Here is a 23,518-nt window from a genome sequence, read left to right on the forward strand (position 1 = left end):
GTTCTCTGTGTTATAAACTAGGGCAGCTGGAGGAGAGAGATGTTCTCTGTTCACTAGGGCAGCTGGAGGAGAGTGATGTTCTCTGTGTATTAAACTAGGGCAGCTGGAGGAGAGAGATGTACTCTGTGTATTAAACTAGGGCAGCTGGAGGAGAGAGATGTTCTCTGTGTATTATACTAGGGCAGCTGACGGAGAGAGATGTTTTCTCTGTATTAAACTAGGGCAGCTGGAGAAGTTTGAGTCCATTTGTATCTGTGTGTCTCTTTTTCTTTCTCTCTCGTTGTCCTGTTCCTCACGTAGTCCCTGGAGTTATCTGAGGCATGCAAAACATGTAGGAAGTCAACAAAGACTGCCATTGTGATATCTGGTTGTTGTCTGTGTTTTTGGTTGCAGAGGTTTGACGCGGTGATTGACGCGTTGGAGAAGGGGCAGGAGGTGGACCTGAGTGGCCTGCCACCCTCACTGTCCTCGGGTAAGGAGTGTGACCACAGGACTGATCTGAAATGGCACCCTATTCCCTATATAGTGCACTACTTTAGGCCAGATCCTTATCAGAACCACTGCACTATATAGGGAATGGAGCCATTTTGGAAACAGTCAGTTGTCAGTCTCTAAGATGTTATTTAAAAAAAATATATATACTATTTGAATAGTCATCATTTATCATCCGTTGCTCTGTCTTTTAGGGGTCATCTCGGCCTTGTCTGGCCCAGAAAAAGAACCCGGTCCTGGACAGACCCCGAGCCCCAATCCCCCTGCCTCCACACCTCCAGCCCCCTCTGCTGTCCCTGCCCAGCCTAAAGACGTGCTGGAGGCCCTGGAGCAGCGGAGAGACCGGTATCAGGAGGCCTGCGCCCAGGCCAAAGCCAGCGGAGACGACCGCAAGGCCCGTATGCACGAGCGCATCGCCAAGGTAACGCCTCCTAAGACCTCTAACCTTAACCGTGTAGAACAATCAATAACGATCAATCACAAAGTACTTAAAACCCTTTTGGTCCCGAGACTCCCATAAAAAAATCGCTTTTTCAATTGTTTGTCTTTCATGTGTCTTCATGTCCAGCCCTTTTTATATTGATCCTCACAATGAAGTGTTTCACCAAGTTCTTTTCAGGACAACCAGGGCTACAAGTTGAACACAAAACAGTTTGACATAAACTGTTTCATTCATGAGTTTTATTGACAAATGGCAAAAACAACAAAAATGCCTAATCAAAAACCTGACACTGTCCTGGGATTTACTATGGTCTTCTATGTAGATGAACCCCTTACAGTATTATAGACACTATGACCTGGGATTTGGCGTCTGCGGGCGGTTGGCGTCTGCGGGCGGTTGGCGTCTGCGGGCGGTTGGCGTCTGCGGGCGGTTGGCGTCTGCGGGCGGTTGGCGTCTGCGGGCGGTTGGCGTCTGCGGGCGGTTGGCGTCTGCGGGCGGTTGGCGTCTGCGGGCGGTTGGCGTCTGCGGGCGGTTGGCGTCTGCGGGCGGTTGGCGTCTGCGGGCGGTTGGCGTCTGCGGGCGGTTGGCGTCTGCGGGCGGTTGGCGTCTGCGGGCGGTTGGCGTCTGCGGATGGAGAAGAAATAAACCAGTCCAATGTAGCTCAAATACACAATGTTTTTTAACAAAGAGGTTAAAGTTCAAAATGTGCCAGCGTTACGATGGGACTCGATCCATGCCTAAATCCTTATCACCTTTGACCTCTGGTTATTAGAGGACTTTGATATGACCCATGACCTGTTCCCACAGCAATACCAGAGTGCCATCCGCACCCACAAAGCAGGAAGAGCTGTCAACTATGATGAGCTGCCTGTCCCCCCAGGTGAGTCCTGTACATCAAGCTGTCTCACTACAGGAGATGGACTAGTGTCCTGTACATCAAGCTGTCTCACTACAGGAGATGGACTAGTGTCCTGTACATCAAGCTGTCTCACTACAGGAGATGGACTTGTGTCCTGTACATCAAGCTGTCTCACTACAGGAGATGGACTAGTGTCCTGTACATCAAGCTGTCTCACTACAGGAGATGGACTAGTGTCCTGTACATCAAGCTGTCTCACTACAGGAGATGGGACTAGTGTCCTGTACATCAAGCTGTCTCACTACAGGAGATGGACTAGTGTCCTGTACATCAAGCTGTCTCACTACAGGAGATGGACTAGTGTCCTGTACATCAAGCTGTCTCACTACAGGAGATGGACTAGTGTCCTGTACATCAAGCTGTCTCACTACAGGAGATGGGACTAGTGTCCTGTACATCAAGCTGTCTCACTACAGGAGATGGGACTAGTGTCCTGTACATCAAGCTGTCTCACTACAGGAGATGGGACTAGTGTCCTGTACATCAAGCTGTCTCACTACAGGAGATGGACTTGTGTCCTGTACATCAAGCTGTCTCACTACAGGAGATGGACTTGTGTCCTGTACATCAAGCTGTCTCACTACAGGAGATGGACTAGTGTCCTGTACATCAAGCTGTCTCACTACAGGAGATGGGACTAGTGTCCTGTACATCAAGCTGTCTCACTACAGGAGATGGGACTAGTGTCCTGTACATCAAGCTGTCTCACTACAGGAGATGGACTAGTGTCCTGTACATCAAGCTGTCTCACTACAGGAGATGGGACTAGTGTCCTGTACATCAAGCTGTCTCACTACAGGAGATGGGACTAGTGTCCTGTACATCAAGCTGTCTCACTACAGGAGATGGGACTAGTGTCCTGTACATCAAGCTGTCTCACTACAGGAGATGGGACTAGTGTCCTGTACATCAAGCTGTCTCACTACAGGAGATGGGACTAGTGTCCTGTACATCAAGCTGTCTCACTACAGGAGATGGGACTAGTGTCCTGTACATCAAGCTGTCTCACTACAGGAGATGGACTAGTGTCCTGTACATCAAGCTGTCTCACTACAGGAGATGGACTAGTGTCCTGTACATCAAGCTGTCTCACTACAGGAGATGGACTAGTGTCCTGTACATCAAGCTGTCTCACTACAGGAGATGGGACTAGTGTCCTGTACATCAAGCTGTCTCACTACAGGAGATGGGACTAGTGTCCTGTACATCAAGCTGTCTCACTACAGGAGATGGACTAGTGTCCTGTACATCAAGCTGTCTCACTACAGGAGATGGACTAGTGTCCTGTACATCAAGCTGTCTCACTACAGGAGATGGGACTAGTGTCCTGTACATCAAGCTGTCTCACTACAGGAGATGGACTAGTGTCCTGTACATCAAGCTGTCTCACTACAGGAGATGGGACTAGTGTCCTGTACATCAAGCTGTCTCACTACAGGAGATGGACTAGTGTCCTGTACATCAAGCTGTCTCACTACAGGAGATGGACTAGTGTCCTGTACATCAAGCTGTCTCACTACAGGAGATGGGACTAGTGTCCTGTACATCAAGCTGTCTCACTACAGGAGATGGACTAGTGTCCTGTACATCAAGCTGTCTCACTACAGAAACGGGAGATAAGCTCTTGTTCCATTAGTAATGTTAGATACTGAATGTAATAACAGATCAATTATTGTAGTTTTGTTGTAGTTGTGTATAAACAATAGTTGTTTTTTTTGTAGTTATGTTTGTGTGATCCAATCAGAATGACTTATCTGCATCCAACAGGGTTTCATCCAATCCCTGGCCAGGAGGCGGGGACGGGAGCTGAGCAGGGATTCGCTGCCGTGCTGGAAGCAGCCAATAAGCTGGCATCTGAGGAAACCATAGTGACAGGAGAGGAGGAAGGAGAGAATGAGGAGGTAAACAATTTTTTTCCCCTTCTAATATAGTGCATTAGAAACTACCTTATTCATCTATAGAGCACAACCAGTGCCCCAGGCCTCTGTGTGGCTGCCCTGACAATATGTGGGAAAGGGGGGGTCTGTCTTCCTCATTTAACCCAACCCCATCTGAACCAGAGAGGTGTGTCTACCTCATTTAACCCAACCCCTCTGAATCAGAGAGGTGTCTTCCACATTTAACCCAACCCCTCTGGATCAGAGAGGTGTGTGTCTACCTCATTTAACCCAACCCCTCTGAATCAGAGAGGTGTCTTCCTCATTTAACCCAACCCCATCTGAACCAGAGAGGTGTGTGTCTACCTCATTTAACCCAACCCCATCTGAACCAGAGAGGTGTGTGTCTACCTCATTTAACCCAACCCCATCTGAACCAGAGAGGTGTGTGTCTTCCTCATTTAACCCAACCCCTCTGGATCAGAGAGGTGTCTTCCTCATTTAACCCAACCCCTCTGGATCAGAGAGGTGTCTTCCTCATTTAACCCAACCCCTCTGGATCAGAGAGGTGAGTCTTCCTCATTTAACCCAACCCCTCTGAATCAGAGAGGTGAGTCTTCCTCATTTAACCCAACCCCTCTGAATCAGAGAGGTGTGTCTTCCTCATTTAACCCAACCCCTCTGAACCAGAGAGGTGTGTCTTCCTCATTTAACCCAACCCCTCTGAACCAGAGAGGTGAGTCTTCCTCATTTAACCCAAACCCTCTGAATCAGAGAGGTGTCTTCCTCATTTAACCCAACCCCTCTGGATCAGAGAGGTGTCTTCCTCATTTAACCCAACCCCTCTGGATCAGAGAGGTGTCTTCCTCATTTAACCCAACCCCTCTGGATCAGAGAGGTGTCTTCCTCATTTAACCCAACCCCTCTGGATCAGAGAGGTGAGTCTTCCTCATTTAACCCAACCCCTCTGAATCAGAGAGGTGTGTGTCTTCCTCATTTAACCCAACCCCTCTGAATCAGAGAGGTGTCTTCCTCATTTAACCCAACCCCTCTGAATCAGAGAGGTGAGTCTTCCTCATTTAACCCAACCCCTCTGAATCAGAGAGGTGTCTTCCTCATTTAACCCAACCCCATCTGAACCAGAGAGGTGTGTGTCTTCCACATTTAACCCAACCCCTCTGAATCAGAGAGGTGAGTCTTCCACATTTAACCCAACCCCTCTGAACCAGAGAGGTGTGTGTCTTCCTCATTTAACCCAACCCCATCTGAACCAGAGAGGTGTCTTCCTCATTTAACCCAACCCCATCTGAACCAGAGTGGTGTGTCTTCCTCATTTAACCCAACCCCTCTGAATCAGAGAGGTGTCTTCCTCATTTAACCCAACCCCATCTGAACCAGAGAGGTGTGTGTCTTCCTCATTTAACCCAACCCCTCTGAATCAGAGAGGTGTCTTCCTCATTTAACCCAACCCCATCTGAACCAGAGAGGTGTGTGTCTTCCTCATTTAACCCAACCCCTCTGAACCAGAGAGGTGTGTGTCTTCCTCATTTAACCCAACCCCATCTGAACCAGAGAGGTGTGTGTCTTCCACATTTAACCCAACCCCTCTGAATCAGAGAGGTGTCTTCCTCATTTAACCCAACCCCATCTGAACCAGAGAGGTGTGTGTCTTCCTCATTTAACCCAACCCCTCTGAACCAGAGAGGTGTGTGTCTTCCTCATTTAACCCAACCCCATCTGAACCAGAGAGGTGTGTGTCTTCCTCATTTAACCCAACCCCATCTGAACCAGAGAGGTGTGTCTTCCTCATTTAACCCAACCCCATCTGAACCAGAGAGGTGTGTCTTCCTCATTTAACCCAACCCCATCTGAACCAGAGTGGTGTGTCTTCCTCATTTAACCCAACCCCATCTGAACCAGAGAGGTGTGTCTTCCTCATTTAACCCAACCCCTCTGGATCAGAGAGGTGTCTTCCTCATTTAACCCAACCCCATCTGAACCAGAGAGGTGTGTGTCTTCCACATTTAACCCAACCCCTCTGAACCAGAGAGGTGTCTTCCTCATTTAACCCAACCCCTCTGAACCAGAGAGGTGTGTCTTCCACATTTAACCCAGCCCCTCTGAACCAGAGAGGTGTCTTCCTCATTTAACCCAACCCCTCTGAACCAGAGAGGTGAGTCTTCCTCATTTAACCCAACCCCTCTGAACCAGAGAGGTGTGTCTTCCACATTTAACCCAGCCCCTCTGAACCAGAGAGGTGTCTTCCTCATTTAACCCAACCCCTCTGAACCAGAGAGGTGTCTTCCTCATTTAACCCAACCCCTCTGAACCAGAGAGGTGTCTTCCTCATTTAACCCAACCCCTCTGAACCAGAGAGGTGTCTTCCTCATTTAACCCAACCCCTCTGAACCAGAGAGGTGTCTTCCTCATTTAACCCAACCCCATCTGAACCAGAGAGGTGGGCTGCCTTAATCGACATCCACGTCATCGGCGCCCGGGGAACAGTGGGGTTAACTGCCTTGCTCAGGGGAAGAACGAAATATTTTTTAACTTGTCAGCTCAGGGATTCGATCCAGCAACCTTTGGGGGCAAAACTAGTGTACTACAGCATGGGGAAATAGGGTGGGATTTGAGACATGTTAGTGTGTTGATTGACTGTGCTCCTATCCACAGAGCAAGCCTCCTGTTCCTGAAAAGTTAAAGAAGCCCATGTTGGCTGTTCCTCCCACGACCCAGAGGCCCAAGAGGAGCACCTCTCCCTCTGCAGACAGGACCCACCAGAGAGAGAGCCTGTCTGCTACAGGTCAGTCCCTAGCCCTATCTCTAGCACCTTAGCCCTTAGCCCTATTTCTAGCCTCTACCCTTTAGCCCTATCTCTAGCACCTTAGCCCTTAGCCCTATCTCTAGCACCCTACCCTTTAGCCCTATCTCTAGCACCTTAGCCCTATTTCTAGCCTCTACCCTTTAGCCCTATCTCTAGCACCTTAGCCCTATTTCTAGCCTCTACCCTTTAGCCCTATCTCTAGCACCTTAGCCCTATTTCTAGCCTCTACCCTTTAGCCCTATCTCTAGCACCTTAGCCCTTAGCCCTATTTCTAGCCTCTACCCTTTAGCCCTATCTCTAGCACCCCTACCCTTTAGCCCTATCTCTAGCACCCCTACCCTTTAGCCCTATCTCTAGCACCCTAGCCCCATCTCTAGCCCCTTACCCTTTATGTGTATCACACCTCAGCCTACCCAAAAAACAAAGCAGAGCTCATGCTTTTCAAGCAACTCTTTTTCAAATCATTAGTGTCTCATCATGCAGCCAGCCATAGAATAATTTTAAAAATCAAAACGTATATCACAACGTTTGTAGAACAACTAAAGTTACATTAATGACTAAGTGAAGCATATAGGAGGACATGTTTCTTTGTTAACCGCTCAACAGAATAGCCACATATGAACACTCCCTCACATCATTTGGAGAAAATATCCTGTCTATTTTATTCAGCTTTGTTCAACTGTATTCTTCATCCTATAAAATACTATAAAATAATGCCACTGATTTCTAAGCAAATCTTGTCTGCTAAATGAACTTGTTGCCCACAACCATTTGGCATATCCAGATCAGGACCTAATATAAGGACAACAGAGGATGCTATTCTGTTCTTCTGAAATAGACTACATTTTCTTATCGTGTTTCTTTAGACCTGTCTAAAATGTTTTTATTGTGATGGTGTAGACTATATTAGATGGATTTATGAGACTTCTTAAAATTTTCATGTTCCAAAGGTCTGCATCAGTGGCTTGGAGGCTGTGTGGAAGCCAGGAGATGCTAAATGTGTTACTTAACGGGTCAATTACCATGAGACTGACAGTTATTTGCTTGACAATGACCGGCTGACTAAATGTCGTGACCGCCACGGTCCTAGCTGGTACTCCATGTTACTCTAAATGTCGTGACCTCCACGGTCCTAGCTGGTACTCTAAATGTCGTGACCTCCACGGTCCTAGCTGGTACTCTAAATGTCGTGACCTCCGCGGTCCTAGCTGGTACTCTAAATGTCGTTACCGCCGCGGTCCTAGCTGGTACTCTAAATGTCGTGACCGCCACGGTCCTAGCTGGTACTCTAAATGTCGTGACCTCCACGGTCCTAGCTGGTACTCCATGTTACTCTAAATGTCGTGACCGCCACGGTCCTAGCTGGTACTCTAAATGTCGTGACCGCCACGGTCCTAGCTGGTACTCTAAATGTCGTGACCGCCACGGTCCTAGCTGGTACTCCATGTTACTCTAAATGTCGTGACCGCCACGTTCCTAGTTGGTACTCTAAATGTCGTGGCCGCCACGGTCCTAGTTGGTACTCTAAATGTCGTGACCGCCACGGTCCTAGCTGGTGCTCCATGTTACTCTAAATGTCGCGACCGCCACGGTCCTAGCTGGTGCTCTAAATGTCGTGACCGCCACGGTCCTAGCTGGTACTCTAAATGTCGCGACCGCCACGGTCCTAGCTGGTACTCTAAATGTCGTGACCGCCACGGTCCTAGCTGGTACTCTAAATGTCGCGACCGCCACGGTCCTAGCTGGTACTCTAAATGTCGCGACCGCCACGGTCCTAGCTGGTACTCTAAATGTCGTGACCGCCACGGTCCTAGTTGGTACTCTAAATGTCGTGACCGCCACGGTCCTAGCTGGTACTCTAAATGTCGTGACCGCCACGGTCCTAGCTGGTACTCTAAATGTCGTGACCGCCACGGTCCTAGCTGGTACTCCATGTTACTCTAAATGTCGTGACCGCCACGTTCCTAGTTGGTACTCTAAATGTCGTGGCCGCCACGGTCCTAGTTGGTACTCTAAATGTCGTGACCGCCACGGTCCTAGCTGGTACTCTAAATGTCGTGACCGCCACGGTCCTAGCTGGTATTCTAAATGTCGCGACCGCCACGGTCCTAGCTGGTACTCTAAATGTCGCGACCGCCACGGTCCTAGCTGGTACTCTAAATGTCGCGACCGCCACGGTCCTAGCTGGTACTCTAAATGTCGTGACCGCCACGGTCCTAGCTGGTACTCTAAATGTCGTGACCGCCACGGTCCTAGCTGGTACTCTAAATGTCGTGACCGCCACAGTCCTAGCTGGTACTCTAAATGTCGTGACCGCCACGGTCCTAGCTGGTACTCTAAATGTCGTGACCGCCACGGTCCTAGCTGGCGCTCCATGTTACTCTAAATGTCGTGACCGCCACGGTCCTAGCTGGTGCTCCAAATGTCGTGACCGCCACGGTCCTAGTTGGTACTCTAAATGTCGTGACCGCCACGGTCCTAGCTGGTATTCTAAATGTCGTGACCGCCACGGTCCTAGCTGGTGCTCCATGTTACTCTAAATGTCGCGACCGCCACGGTCCTAGCTGGTGCTCTAAATGTCGTGACCGCCACGGTCCTAGCTGGTACTCTAAATGTCGCGACCGCCACGGTCCTAGCTGGTACTCTAAATGTCGTGACCGCCACGGTCCTAGCTGGTACTCTAAATGTCGCGACCGCCACGGTCCTAGCTGGTACTCTAAATGTCGCGACCGCCACGGTCCTAGCTGGTACTCTAAATGTCGCGACCGCCACGGTCCTAGCTGGTACTCTAAATGTCGCGACCGCCACGGTCCTAGCTGGTACTCTAAATGTCGTGACCGCCACGGTCCTAGCTGGTGCTCCATGTTACTCTAAATGTCGTGACCGCCACGGTCCTAGCTGGTACTCTAAATGTCGTGACCTCCACGGTCCTAGCTGGTACTCCATGTTACTCTAAATGTCGTGACCGCCACGGTCCTAGCTGGTACTCTAAATGTCGTGACCGCCACGGTCCTAGTTGGTACTCTAAATGTCGTGACCGCCACGGTCCTAGCTGGTGCTCCATGTTACTCTAAATGTCGCGACCGCCACGGTCCTAGCTGGTGCTCTAAATGTCGTGACCGCCACGGTCCTAGTTGGTACTCTAAATGTCGTGACCGCCACGGTCCTAGCTGGTATTCTAAATGTCGTGACCGCCACGGTCCTAGCTGGTGCTCCATGTTACTCTAAATGTCGCGACCGCCACGGTCCTAGCTGGTGCTCTAAATGTCGCGACCGCCACGGTCCTAGCTGGTACTCTAAATGTCGTGACCGCCACGGTCCTAGCTGGTACTCTAAATGTCGCGACCGCCACGGTCCTAGCTGGTACTCTAAATGTCGCGACCGCCACGGTCCTAGCTGGTACTCTAAATGTCGCGACCGCCACGGTCCTAGCTGGTACTCTAAATGTCGCGACCGCCACGGTCCTAGCTGGTACTCTAAATGTCGCGACCGCCACGGTCCTAGCTGGTACTCTAAATGTCGCGACCGCCACGGTCCTAGCTGGTACTCTAAATGTCGTGACCGCCACGGTCCTAGTTGGTACTCTAAATGTCGTGACCGCCACGGTCCTAGCTGGTGCTCCATGTTACTCTAAATGTCGTGACCGCCACGGTCCTAGCTGGTACTCTAAATGTCGTGACCTCCACGGTCCTAGCTGGTACTCCATGTTACTCTAAATGTCGTGACCGCCACGGTCCTAGCTGGTACTCTAAATGTCGTGACCGCCACGGTCCTAGTTGGTACTCTAAATGTCGTGACCGCCACGGTCCTAGCTGGTGCTCCATGTTACTCTAAATGTCGCGACCGCCACGGTCCTAGCTGGTGCTCTAAATGTCGTGACCGCCACGGTCCTAGCTGGTACTCTAAATGTCGCGACCGCCACGGTCCTAGCTGGTACTCTAAACGTCGCGACCGCCACGGTCCTAGCTGGTACTCTAAATGTCGTGACCGCCACGGTCCTAGCTGGTACTCTAAATGTCGTGACCACCACGGTCCTAGCTGGTACTCTAAATGTCGTGACCGCCACGGTCCTAGCTGGTACTCCATGTTACTCTAAATGTCGTGGCCGCCACGGTCCTAGTTGGTACTCTAAATGTCGTGACCGCCACGGTCCTAGCTGGTACTCTAAATGTCGTGACCGCCACGGTCCTAGCTGGTATTCTAAATGTCGCGACCGCCACGGTCCTAGCTGGTACTCTAAATGTCGCGACCGCCACGGTCCTAGCTGGTACTCTAAATGTCGCGACCGCCACGGTCCTAGCTGGTACTCTAAATGTCGTGACCGCCACGGTCCTAGCTGGTACTCTAAATGTCGTGACCGCCACGGTCCTAGCTGGTACTCTAAATGTCGTGACCGCCACGGTCCTAGCTGGTACTCTAAATGTCGTGACCGCCACGGTCCTAGCTGGTACTCTAAATGTCGTGACCGCCACGGTCCTAGCTGGTACTCTAAATGTCGTGACCGCCACGGTCCTAGCTGGTGCTCTAAATGTCGTGACCGCCACGGTCCTAGCTGGTGCTCTAAATGTCGTGACCGCCACGGTCCTAGCTGGTACTCTAAATGTCGTGACCGCCACGGTCCTAGCTGGTATTCTAAATGTCGTGACCGCCACGGTCCTAGCTGGTGCTCCATGTTACTCTAAATGTCGCGACCGCCACGGTCCTAGCTGGTGCTCTAAATGTCGTGACCGCCACGGTCCTAGCTGGTACTCTAAATGTCGCGACCGCCACGGTCCTAGCTGGTACTCTAAATGTCGTGACCGCCACGGTCCTAGCTGGTACTCTAAATGTCGCGACCGCCACGGTCCTAGCTGGTACTCTAAATGTCGTGACCGCCACGGTCCTAGCTGGTACTCTAAATGTCGCGACCGCCACGGTCCTAGCTGGTACTCTAAATGTCGTGACCGCCACGGTCCTAGCTGGTACTCTAAATGTCGCGACCGCCACGGTCCTAGCTGGTACTCTAAATGTCGCGACCGCCACGGTCCTAGCTGGTACTCTAAATGTCGCGACCGCCACGGTCCTAGCTGGTACTCTAAATGTCGTGACCGCCACGGTCCTAGTTGGTACTCTAAATGTCGTGACCGCCACGGTCCTAGCTGGTGCTCCATGTTACTCTAAATGTCGTGACCGCCACGGTCCTAGCTGGTACTCTAAATGTCGTGACCGCCACGGTCCTAGCTGGTACTCTAAATGTCGTGACCGCCACGGTCCTAGCTGGTGCTCCATGTTACTCTAAATGTCGCGACCGCCACGGTCCTAGCTGGTGCTCTAAATGTCGTGACCGCCACGGTCCTAGCTGGTACTCTAAATGTCGCGACCGCCACGGTCCTAGCTGGTACTCTAAATGTCGCGACCGCCACGGTCCTAGCTGGTACTCTAAATGTCGTGACCGCCACGGTCCTAGTTGGTACTCTAAATGTCGTGACCACCACGGTCCTAGCTGGTACTCTAAATGTCGTGACCGCCACGGTCCTAGCTGGTGCTCCATGTTACTCTAAATGTCGCGACCGCCACGGTCCTAGCTGGTGCTCTAAATGTCGTGACCGCCACGGTCCTAGCTGGTACTCTAAATGTCGCGACCGCCACGGTCCTAGCTGGTACTCTAAATGTCGCGACCGCCACGGTCCTAGCTGGTACTCTAAATGTCGTGACCGCCACGGTCCTAGTTGGTACTCTAAATGTCGTGACCACCACGGTCCTAGCTGGTACTCTAAATGTCGTGACCGCCACGGTCCTAGCTGGTACTCCATGTTACTCTAAATGTCGTGACCGCCACGGTCCTAGCTGGTACTCTAAATGTCGTGACCGCCACGGTCCTAGCTGGTACTCTAAATGTCGTGACCGCCACGGTCCTAGCTGGTACTCTAAATGTCGTGACCGCCACGGTCCTAGCTGGCGCTCCATGTTACTCTAAATGTCGTGACCGCCACGGTCCTAGCTGGTGCTCTAAATGTCGTGACCGCCACGGTCTTAGCTGGTACTCTAAATGTCGTGACCGCCACGGTCCTAGCTGGTATTCTAAATGTCGTGACCGCCACGGTCCTAGCTGGTGCTCCATGTTACTCTAAATGTCGCGACCACCACGGTCCTAGCTGGTGCTCTAAATGTCGTGACCGCCACGGTCCTAGCTGGTACTCTAAATGTCGCGACCGCCACGGTCCTAGCTGGTACTCTAAATGTCGTGACCGCCACGGTCCTAGCTGGTACTCTAAATGTCGCGACCGCCACGGTCCTAGCTGGTACTCTAAATGTCGCGACCGCCACGGTCCTAGCTGGTACTCTAAATGTCGCGACCGCCACGGTCCTAGCTGGTACTCTAAATGTCGCGACCGCCACGGTCCTAGCTGGTACTCTAAATGTCGCAACCGCCACGGTCCTAGCTGGTACTCTAAATGTCGTGACCGCCACGGTCCTAGTTGGTACTCTAAATGTCGTGACCGCCACGGTCCTAGCTGGTGCTCCATGTTACTCTAAATGTCGCGACCGCCACGGTCCTAGCTGGTACTCTAAATGTCGCGACCGCCACGGTCCTAGCTGGTGCTCTAAATGTCGTGACCGCCACGGTCCTAGCTGGTGCTCTAAATGTCGTGACCGCCACGGTCCTAGCTGGTACTCTAAATGTCGTGACCGCCACGGTCCTAGCTGGTACTCTAAATGTCGTGACCGCCACGGTCCTAGCTGGTACTCCATGTTATTGTGTATTTATTTAAATGTTTCTCTCTGCATTGTTGGAAAATGGCCCGTAAGCATTTCACAATACTATTGGGGAAAACTGGACTAGCGTACTTTCCGGTTAACTCCCCGACTACGGCCAATCAAGAGAAGAGGTGATAACCCTGTCACTACTTTAACAGGACAACTGTCATAAACAGTCATGAAAGTCTTCTGCAAATCACCACAGATTATCCCCTATAACCCCAAGATGTACTGCTGTGGTTTGAAAGCGGTGTTCTATATAGGGAATAGAAAGTCATTTTCTGTAACACGTTGTTCCTCTCCTCCGTGCAGCGCTGCAGCAGTTGGACTTTGTGGAGGGACGCAGGAAGCAGTACATGAAGGCAGCGCTGCAGGCCAAACAGAAGAACGACATGGACACAGCCAGAACCATGCTTCGTACCGCCAAGGGACTGGAGCCGCTCATAGACGCCGTCAAGGCAGGCAAACACGTCGACATCGGCAAGGTGAATTTTCTTGGAATTCTTAAGTCGCGACCTAGATTGGAACCATTTGTCTTAGCTCAACCTGTCATTACATCCAACCTCGTGAAAGTTACAAACTGACACGTTTTACATTGTCAAAAAACTACTTTATATTGAAGCAGTGGGCCTGCACATGCTCAGTTCGGCGCTACACGACCGTTAGACCCGATGACGTGTTTCCGCGCATGACCTTAGCTAGCCAACGTCGCCATGACATCACCAAGAAGTGTCATTGAGGATTTCGATTGGAGAAGCAGTTTCTGCATATCTTCTTACGGTCTTTGCCTGTAGTGTACGAAGTAGAGTTGGGTGATTTTAAAAACAATATATATATATTAAAAAAATTGTGATTGCATCGTCGGTTGACGATGTTTGACAGCCATCGCCGATGGCGACAACATCGTGATGTCACAAAAATAATGATTTTTAATATTTGAACTTGACTGCGCTGGCGGCCCGGTGGTCTGCGGTTGTGAGACTGGTTGGATGTACTGCCAAATTCTCTAAAATAACGTTGGAGGCGGCTTATGGTAGAGAAATTTACATTTAAATATCTGGCAACAACTGTGGTAGACTTTCTTGCAGTCAACATGCCAATTGCACGCTCCCTCAACTTGACATCTGTGGCATTGTAAAGTGGCCTTTTATTGTCCCCAGCACAAGGTGCACCTGTGTAATGATGCTGCTGTTTAATCAGCTTCTTGATATGCCACACCTGTCAGGTGGATGGATTATCTTGGCAAAGGAGAAATGCTCATTAACAGGGATGGAAACAAATTTGTGCTCAACATTTTAGAGAAATATGCTTTTTGTGTTAAAAGGAACATTTCTGAGATTTTATTTCAGCTCATGAAACATTGAACCAACACTTTTTGTGTTTTATATATTTTTGTTCAGTGTAGTTTTAAAAGGTAGGCTAATGTAACTGATGAGAAACATGGCCCTACCAATTTGAAAAATGTTTTACAGCCTAGATGAGAGAGAACATAACTAGGCCTAACACTGGTCTGTTTTGAGAAATGATTTATTCAGATTGTTTGTGGCTTTGTAACAATTTAAATATGTCATTGTGCAGCAGATCACAGTTCTGGTATTAAAAAAAATAGACAATACTATCGTATATCAAAAATGTTTGGCTGGGAAGGTAGGTCATTCCAGACATCTCCCTACCTAAGGAACTACCTCTACCTCTGTGGTGTAACACCTTGTCTGCCTGTGTTGTTCTCTAGGTGCCGTCGCCCCCTGGTGACGAGGATGAGGACTTCATCCTGGTTCATCACAATGAAGTCCAGATCTCAGAGAAGGCAGATGAGGTCTACACTCAACTGGCCAAGATGCTCAAGGAACAGTACGAGGTACTAATTATCAACTGCTTGTTAGATAATGAAAGGAGAGGGTTTTTACACACCTCCAAACTCAAAGGCTAGCCAAATGGAGAAGTGTGGAGATATTAATAGATAGGAGCCCTGCTTTATCTATTGTCGTCTTCTGCGTTTTGACCTGCTGCAATACTGACATTAGTCATGTAGTATTTACTATGACCTGCTACTATACTGACATTAGTCATGAAGTATTTACTATGACCTGCTACTATACTGACATTAGTCATGTAGTATTTACCATGACCTGCTACTATACTGACATTAGTCATGTAGTATTATGACCTGCTACTATACTGACATTAGTCATGTAGTATTATGACCTGCTACTATACTGACATAGTCATGTAGTATTTACTATGACCTGGTACTATACTGACATTAGTCATGTAGTATTTACTATGACCTGCTACTATACTGACATTAGTCATGAAGTATTATGACCTGCTACTATACTGACATTAGTCATGTAGTATTTACTATGACCTGCTACTATACTGACATTAGTCATGTAGTATTTACTATGACCTGCTACTATACTGACATTAGTCATGAAGTATTTACTATGACCTGCTACTATACTGACATTAGTCATGTAGTATTTACTATGACCTGCTACTATACTGACATTAGTCATGTAGTATTATGACCTGCTACTATACTGACATTAGTCATGTAGTATTATGACCTGCTACTATACTGACATTAGTCATGTAGTATTTACTATGACCTGCTACTATACTGACATTAGTCATTAAGTATTTACTATGACCTGCTACTATACTGACATTAGTCATGTAGTATTTACCATGACCTGCTACTATACTGACATTAGTCATGTAGTATTATGACCTGCTACTATACTGACATTAGTCATGTAGTATTATGACCTGCTACTATACTGACATAGTCATGTAGTATTTACTATGACCTGGTACTATACTGACATTAGTCATGTAGTATTTACTATGACCTGCTACTATACTGACATTAGTCATGAAGTATTTACTATGACCTGCTACTATACTGACATTAGTCATGTAGTATTTACTATGACCTGCTACTATACTGACATTAGTCATGTAGTATTATGACCTGCTACTATACTGACATTAGTCATGTAGTATTATGACCTGCTACTATACTGACATTAGTCATGTAGTATTTACTATGACCTGCTACTATACTGACATTAGTCATGAAGTATTATGACCTGCTACTATACTGACATTAGTCATGTAGTATTTACTATGACCTGCTACTATACTGACATTAGTCATGTAGTATTTACTATGACCTGCTACTATACTGACATTAGTCATGAAGTATTATGACCTGCTACTATACTGACATTAGTCATGTAGTATTTACTATGACCTGCTACTATACTGACATTAGTCATGTAGTATTTACTATGACCTGCTACTATACTGACATTAGTCATGAAGTATTTACTATGACCTGCTACTATACTGACATTAGTCATGTAGTATTTACTATGACCTGCTACTATACTGACATTAGTCATGTAGTATTATGACCTGCTACTATACTGACATTAGTCATGTAGTATTATGACCTGCTACTATACTGACATTAGTCATGTAGTATTATGACCTGCTACTATACTGACATAGTCATGTAGTATTTACTATGACCTGCTACTATACTGACATTAGTCATGAAGTATTATGACCTGCTACTATACTGACATTAGTCATGAAGTATTATGACCTGCTACTATACTGACATTAGTCATGTAGTATTATGACCTGCTACTATACTGACATAGTCATGTAGTATTTACTATGACCTGGTACTATACTGACATTAGTCATGAAGTATTTACTATGACCTGCTACTATACTGACATTAGTCATGTAGTATTATGACCTGCTACTATACTGACATAGTCATGTAGTATTTACTATGACCTGGTACTATACTGACATTAGTCATGTAGTATTTACTATGACCTGCTACTATACTGACATTAGTCATGAAGTATTATGACCTGCTACTATACTGACATTAGTCATGTAGTATTTACTATGACCTGCTACTATACTGACATTAGTCATGTAGTATTTACTATGACCTGCTACTATACTGACATTAGTCATGAAGTATTATGACCTGCTACTATACTGACATTAGTCATGTAGTATTTACTATGACCTGCTACTATACTGACATTAGTCATGTAGTATTTACTATGACCTGCTACTATACTGACATTAGTCATGAAGTATTTACTATGACCTGCTACTATACTGACATTAGTCATGTAGTATTTACTATGACCTGCTACTATACTGACATTAGTCATGTAGTATTATGACCTGCTACTATACTGACATTAGTCATGTAGTATTATGACCTGCTACTATACTGACATTAGTCATGTAGTATTATGACCTGCTACTATACTGACATAGTCATGTAGTATTTACTATGACCTGCTACTATACTGACATTAGTCATGAAGTATTATGACCTGCTACTATACTGACATTAGTCATGAAGTATTATGACCTGCTACTATACTGACATTAGTCATGTAGTATTATGACCTGCTACTATACTGACATAGTCATGTAGTATTTACTATGACCTGGTACTATACTGACATTAGTCATGAAGTATTTACTATGACCTGCTACTATACTGACATTAGTCATGTAGTATTATGACCTGCTACTATACTGACATAGTCATGTAGTATTTACTATGACCTGGTACTATACTGACATTAGTCATGTAGTATTTACTATGACCTGCTACTATACTGACATTAGTCATGAAGTATTATGACCTGCTACTATATTGACATTAGTCATGTAGTATTATGACCTGCTACTATACTGACATTAGTCATGTAGTATTATGACCTGCTACTATACTGACATTAGTCATGTAGTATTATGACCTGCTACTATACTGACATTAATCATGTAGTATTATGACCTGCTACTATACTGACATTAGTCATGTAGTATTATGACCTGCTACTATACTGACATTAGTCATGTAATATTTACTATGACCTGCTACTATACTGACATTAGTCATGTAGTATTTACTATGACCTGCTACTATACTGACATTAGTCATGTAGTATTATGACCTGCTACTATACTGACATTAGTCATGTAGTATTTATTATGACCTGCTACTATACTGACATTAGTCATGTAGTATTATGACCTGCTACTATACTGACATTAGTCATGTAGTATTTACTATGACCTGCTACTATACTGACATTAGTCATGTAATATTTACTATGACCTGCTACTATACTGACATTAGTCATGTAGTATTATGACCTGCTACTATACTGACATTAGTCATGTAGTATTTACTATGACCTGCTACTATACTGACATTAGTCATGTAATATTTACTATGACCTGCTACTATACTGACATTAGTCATGTAGTATTTACTATGACCTGCTACTATACTGACATTAGTCATGTAGTATTTACTATGACCTGCTACTATACTGACAATAGTCATGTAGTATTATGACCTGCTACTATACTGACATTAGTCATGTAGTATTATGACCTGCTACTATACTGACATTAGTCATGTAGTATTATGACCTGCTACTATACTGACATTAGTCATGTAGTACTATGACCTGCTACTATACTGACATTAGTCATGTAGTATTATGACCTGCTACTATACTGACATTAGTCATGTAGTACTATGACCTGCTACTATACTGACATTAGTCATGTAGTACTATGACCTGCTACTATACTGACATTAGTCATGTAGTATTATGACCTGCTACTATACTGACATTAGTCATGTAGTACTATGACCTGCTACTATACTGACATTAGTCATGTAGTATTATGACCTGCTACTATACTGACATTAGTCATGTAGTATTATGACCTGCTACTATACTGACATTAGTCATGTAGTATTATGACCTGCTACTATACTGACATTAATCATGTAGTATTATGACCTGTTACTATACTGACATTAGTCATGTAGTATTATGACCTGCTACTATACTGACATTAGTCATGTAGTATTATGACCTGCTACTATACTGACATTAGTCATGTAGTATTATGACCTGCTACTATACTGACATTAGTCATGTAGTATTATGACCTGCTACTATACTGACATTAGTCATGTAGTATTATGACCTGCTACTATACTGACATTGTCATGTAGTATTATGACCTGGTACTATACTGACATTAGTCATGTAGTATTTACTATGACCTGGTACTATACTGACATTAGTCATGTAGTATTTACTATGACCTGCTAATATACTGACATTAGTCATGTAGTATTTACTATGACCTGCTACTATACTGACATTAGTCATGTAGTATTTACTATGACCTGCTACTATACTGACATTAGTCATGTAGTATTTACTATGACCTGGTACTATACTGACATTAGTCATGAAGCAGTTAATATGACCTGCTACTATACTGACATTAGTCATGAAGTATTTATTTTTACAGTTCAAAATGGATTAAATATGTTTGTTCTCACACATCTAAACACATAATGACAAAGTGAAGACATGTTTTTAGCAATAAAATATAAAATACAGAAATCAAATTTACGTAACTATTCACACCCCTTCGTCTACATGTTAGAATCACTTGTGGAGGGCCTCTCGGGTGGCGCAGTGGTCTAAGGCACTGCATCGCATCACTACAGACCCGGGTTCGATCTCAGGCTGTGTCGCCGTCTGCCTCGCCCGGGAGACCAATGAGGCGGCTCACAATTGGCCCAGTGGCGTCCGGGTTAGGGGAAGGTTTGTTCGGCCCGGGATGTCCTTGTCCCATTGCGCTCTAGCGACTCCTTGTTGCGGCCGGGCGCATGTACGCTGACATGGTCGCCAGCTGTACGGTGTGTCTGGCTTCCGGGTTAAGCGAGCAGTGGGTCGCGTTTCAGAGGACGCATGTCTCTGAACCTTTGCGTCTCCCAAGTTCGTCGGGGAGTTGCAGCAATGGGACAATCACCAATTTGGTTATCACCAAAAAGGGTCAAAAGTACCAAAGAAATAAATGACAAAACAAAGATTCACTTTTGGCAGCGATAACAGTTGAGTGTTTCTGGGTAAGACTTCAAGAGCTGTACAACCTGGTTTGTACCATATTTGCCCATAATTAATTAAAAAAATTCTTCATACTTTGTCAACATGGTTGTTGATTATTTCTAGACCATGATTTTCATGTCTTGCTATAGATTTCAGTCAACTTTCTCGGCCACTCGAGCATTCACTGTCTTCTTGGTGTGTAACTCCAGTGTAGATGTGGCCTTGTTTTTAGGTTATTGTCCTGCTGAAAGGTGAATTAATCTCCCAGTGTCTGGTGGAAAGCAGACTGAGGCAGGTCATTCTATATGATTTTGCTTGTGCTTAGCTCCATTCCATTTTCTTTTTATCCTGAAAAACCCCAGTTCTTAACGATAACAATCATACCCATGACAGGTTGCAGCCACCACCAATGAATCATTTTATTTTTTCTCTCTCTCTCTTGTCTCCTGTAGAAGTGCATGACTTACTCCAAGCAGTTCACTCATCTGGGTAACGTCGCTGAGACCACCAGGTAAGAGAACGTAGCATCCTGTACACACCTAGCCTTGTCTGTCTGATTGGAAAACCACACACACAAACACAGCAACTGCATGGACTTATTAGCATGCCTTTATACAACACCAACTGACACACACACACACACACACACACTATAACACGCATCATTCTGGCGTTGTGGTACTGATGTTCCGCCCGCTGTGTGGTGTGTCTAGGTTTGAGAAGATGGCAGAGAGCTGTAAGAAGAGTCTAGAGATGTTGACGCTGGCCCAGTCTAAGAGACTGGACCCTCCTAAACATCACTTTGAGGAGAGGACGTACCACACCGTCAGGTTGGCGTCTCTCTCTTTCTCTCTATCAATATTATCTCTCTCTCTCGTTCTTCATCTCACTCTTCTGTGTTATCCTGTCTCTATCTTTCTGTGTCTCTCTCTCTCTCTCTGGGTCTCTCTTTCTCTCTCTGTGTCTCTAGGATCTTCCCAGAGCTCAGTAGTACGGAGATGGTGGTGGTGGTAGTCAGAGGGATGAATCTACCTGCTCCTTCAGGTAACATTGACCCCTCTGTATCCTTGCTGTATCTCCCCTGTGGTGGTGGAACAGCTCCCAGGTATTGAGTCAGTGGTCGGTCCTCTCTTAACGTCTCTCTGCTCCTCGTCTCTCCCCAGGTATTGAGTCAGTGGTCGGTCCTCTTAACGTCTCTCTGCTCCTCGTCTCTCTCCAGGTATTGAGTCAGTGGTCGGTCCTCTCTTAACGTCTCTCTGCTCCTCGTCTCTCTCCAGGTATTGAGTCAGTGGTCGGTCCTCTCTTAACGTCTCTCTGCTCTTCGTCTCTCTCCAGGTATTGAGTCAGTGGTCGGTCCTCTCAACGTCTCTCTGCTCTTCGTCTCTCTCCAGGTATTGAGTCAGTGGTCGGTCCTCTCAACGTCTCTCTGCTCTTCGTCTCTCTCCAGGTATTGAGTCAGTGGTCGGTCCTCTCTCAACGTCTCTCTGCTCCTCGTCTCTCTCCAGGTATTGAGTCAGTGGTCGGTCCTCTCAACGTCTCTCTGCTCTTCGTCTCTCTCCAGGTATTGAGTCAGTGGTCGGTCCTCTCAACGTCTCTCTGCTCTTCGTCTCTCTCCAGGTATTGAGTCAGTGGTCGGTCCTCTCTTAACGTCTCTCTGCTCTTCGTCTCTCTCCAGGTATTGAGTCAGTGGTCGGTCCTCTTAACGTCTCTCTGCTCCTCGTCTCTCCCCAGGTATTGAGTCAGTGGTCGGTCCTCTCTTAACGTCTCTCTGCTCCTCGTCTCTCTCCAGGTATTGAGTCAGTGGTCGATCCTCTCAACGTCTCTCTGCTCTTCGTCTCTCTCCAGGTATTGAGTCAGTGGTCGGTCCTCTCTTAACGTCTCTGCTCCTCGTCTCTCCCCAGGTATTGAGTCAGTGGTCGGTCCTCTTAACGTCTCTCTGCTCTTCGTCTCTCCCCAGGTATTGAGTCAGTGGTCGGTCCTCTTAACGTCTCTCTGCTCTTCGTCTCTCTCCAGGTATTGAGTCAGTGGTCGGTCCTCTTAACGTCTCTCTGCTCCTCGTCTCTCCCCAGGTATTGAGTCAGTGGTCGGTCCTCTCAACGTCTCTCTGCTCTTCGTCTCTCTCCAGGTATTGAGTCAGTGGTCGGTCCTCTCTGCTCCTCGTCTCTCTCCAGGTATTGAGTCAGTGGTCGGTCCTCTCAACGTCTCTCTGCTCTTCGTCTCTCTCCAGGTATTGAGTCAGTGGTCGGTCCTCTTAACGTCTCTCTGCTCTTCGTCTCTCTCCAGGTATTGAGTCAGTGGTCGGTCCTCTTAACGTCTCTCTGCTCTTCGTCTCTCTCCAGGTATTGAGTCAGTGGTCGGTCCTCTTAACGTCTCTCTGCTCCTCGTCTCTCCCCAGGTATTGAGTCAGTGGTCGGTCCTCTCAACGTCTCTCTGCTCTTCGTCTCTCTCCAGGTATTGAGTCAGTGGTCGGTCCTCTCTGCTCTTCGTCTCTCTCCAGGTATTGAGTCAGTGGTCGGTCCTCTCAACGTCTCTCTGCTCTTCGTCTCTCTCCAGGTATTGAGTCAGTGGTCGGTCCTCTCTTAATGTCTCTCTGCTCCTCGTCTCTCCCCAGGTATTGAGTCAGTGGTCGGTCCTCTCTTAATGTCTCTCTGCTCCTCGTCTCTCCCCAGGTATTGAGTCAGTGGTCGGTCCTCTTAACGTCTCTCTGCTCTTCGTCTCTCCCCAGGTATTGAGTCAGTGGTCGGTCCTCTTAACGTCTCTCTGCTCCTCGTCTCTCCCCAGGTATTGAGTCAGTGGTCGGTCCTCTCAACGTCTCTCTGCTCTTCGTCTCTCTCCAGGTATTGAGTCAGTGGTCGGTCCTCTCTTAATGTCTCTCTGCTCCTCGTCTCTCCCCAGGTATTGAGTCAGTGGTCGGTCCTCTCTTAATGTCTCTCTGCTCCTCGTCTCTCCCCAGGTATTGAGTCAGTGGTCGGTCCTCTTAACGTCTCTCTGCTCTTCGTCTCTCCCCAGGTATTGAGTCAGTGGTCGGTCCTCTCTTAATGTCTCTCTGCTCTTCGTCTCTCTCCAGGTATTGAGTCAGTAGTCGGTCCTCTCTGCTCCTCGTCTCTCTGCTCCTCGTCTCTCCCCAGGTATTGAGTCAGTGGTCGGTCCTCTCTTAACGTCTCTCTGCTCTTCGTCTCTCTCCAGGTATTGAGTCAGTGGTCGGTCCTCTCTTAACGTCTCTCTGCTCTTCGTCTCTCCCCAGGT

At 47.2% G+C, this 23,518-nt stretch overlaps 1 protein-coding gene across 6 annotated transcripts in view; it reads left to right on the plus strand.

The window, feature by feature from the left end:
- Positions 1–23,518, plus strand: part of cc2d1b (coiled-coil and C2 domain containing 1B) — a 49,034-nt gene that overhangs the window by 11,282 nt on the left and 14,234 nt on the right. For all 6 annotated transcript variants that reach the window (XM_055882403.1, XM_055882401.1, XM_055882406.1 and 3 more), the window contains 10 exons: positions 394–472; positions 687–913; positions 1,742–1,814; positions 3,621–3,754; positions 6,404–6,533; positions 13,605–13,777; positions 15,025–15,150; positions 20,725–20,783; positions 20,986–21,102; positions 21,243–21,316. In XM_055882403.1, the coding sequence (XP_055738378.1) occupies positions 394–472; positions 687–913; positions 1,742–1,814; positions 3,621–3,754; positions 6,404–6,533; positions 13,605–13,777; positions 15,025–15,150; positions 20,725–20,783; positions 20,986–21,102; positions 21,243–21,316 (1,192 nt within the window). The remainder of the gene's footprint in view (positions 1–393; positions 473–686; positions 914–1,741; positions 1,815–3,620; positions 3,755–6,403; positions 6,534–13,604; positions 13,778–15,024; positions 15,151–20,724; positions 20,784–20,985; positions 21,103–21,242; positions 21,317–23,518) is intronic.

Source organism: Salvelinus fontinalis, chromosome 26, assembly GCF_029448725.1.
Source record: "Salvelinus fontinalis isolate EN_2023a chromosome 26, ASM2944872v1, whole genome shotgun sequence".
NCBI classification, from domain to species: Eukaryota; Metazoa; Chordata; class Actinopteri; order Salmoniformes; family Salmonidae; genus Salvelinus; species Salvelinus fontinalis.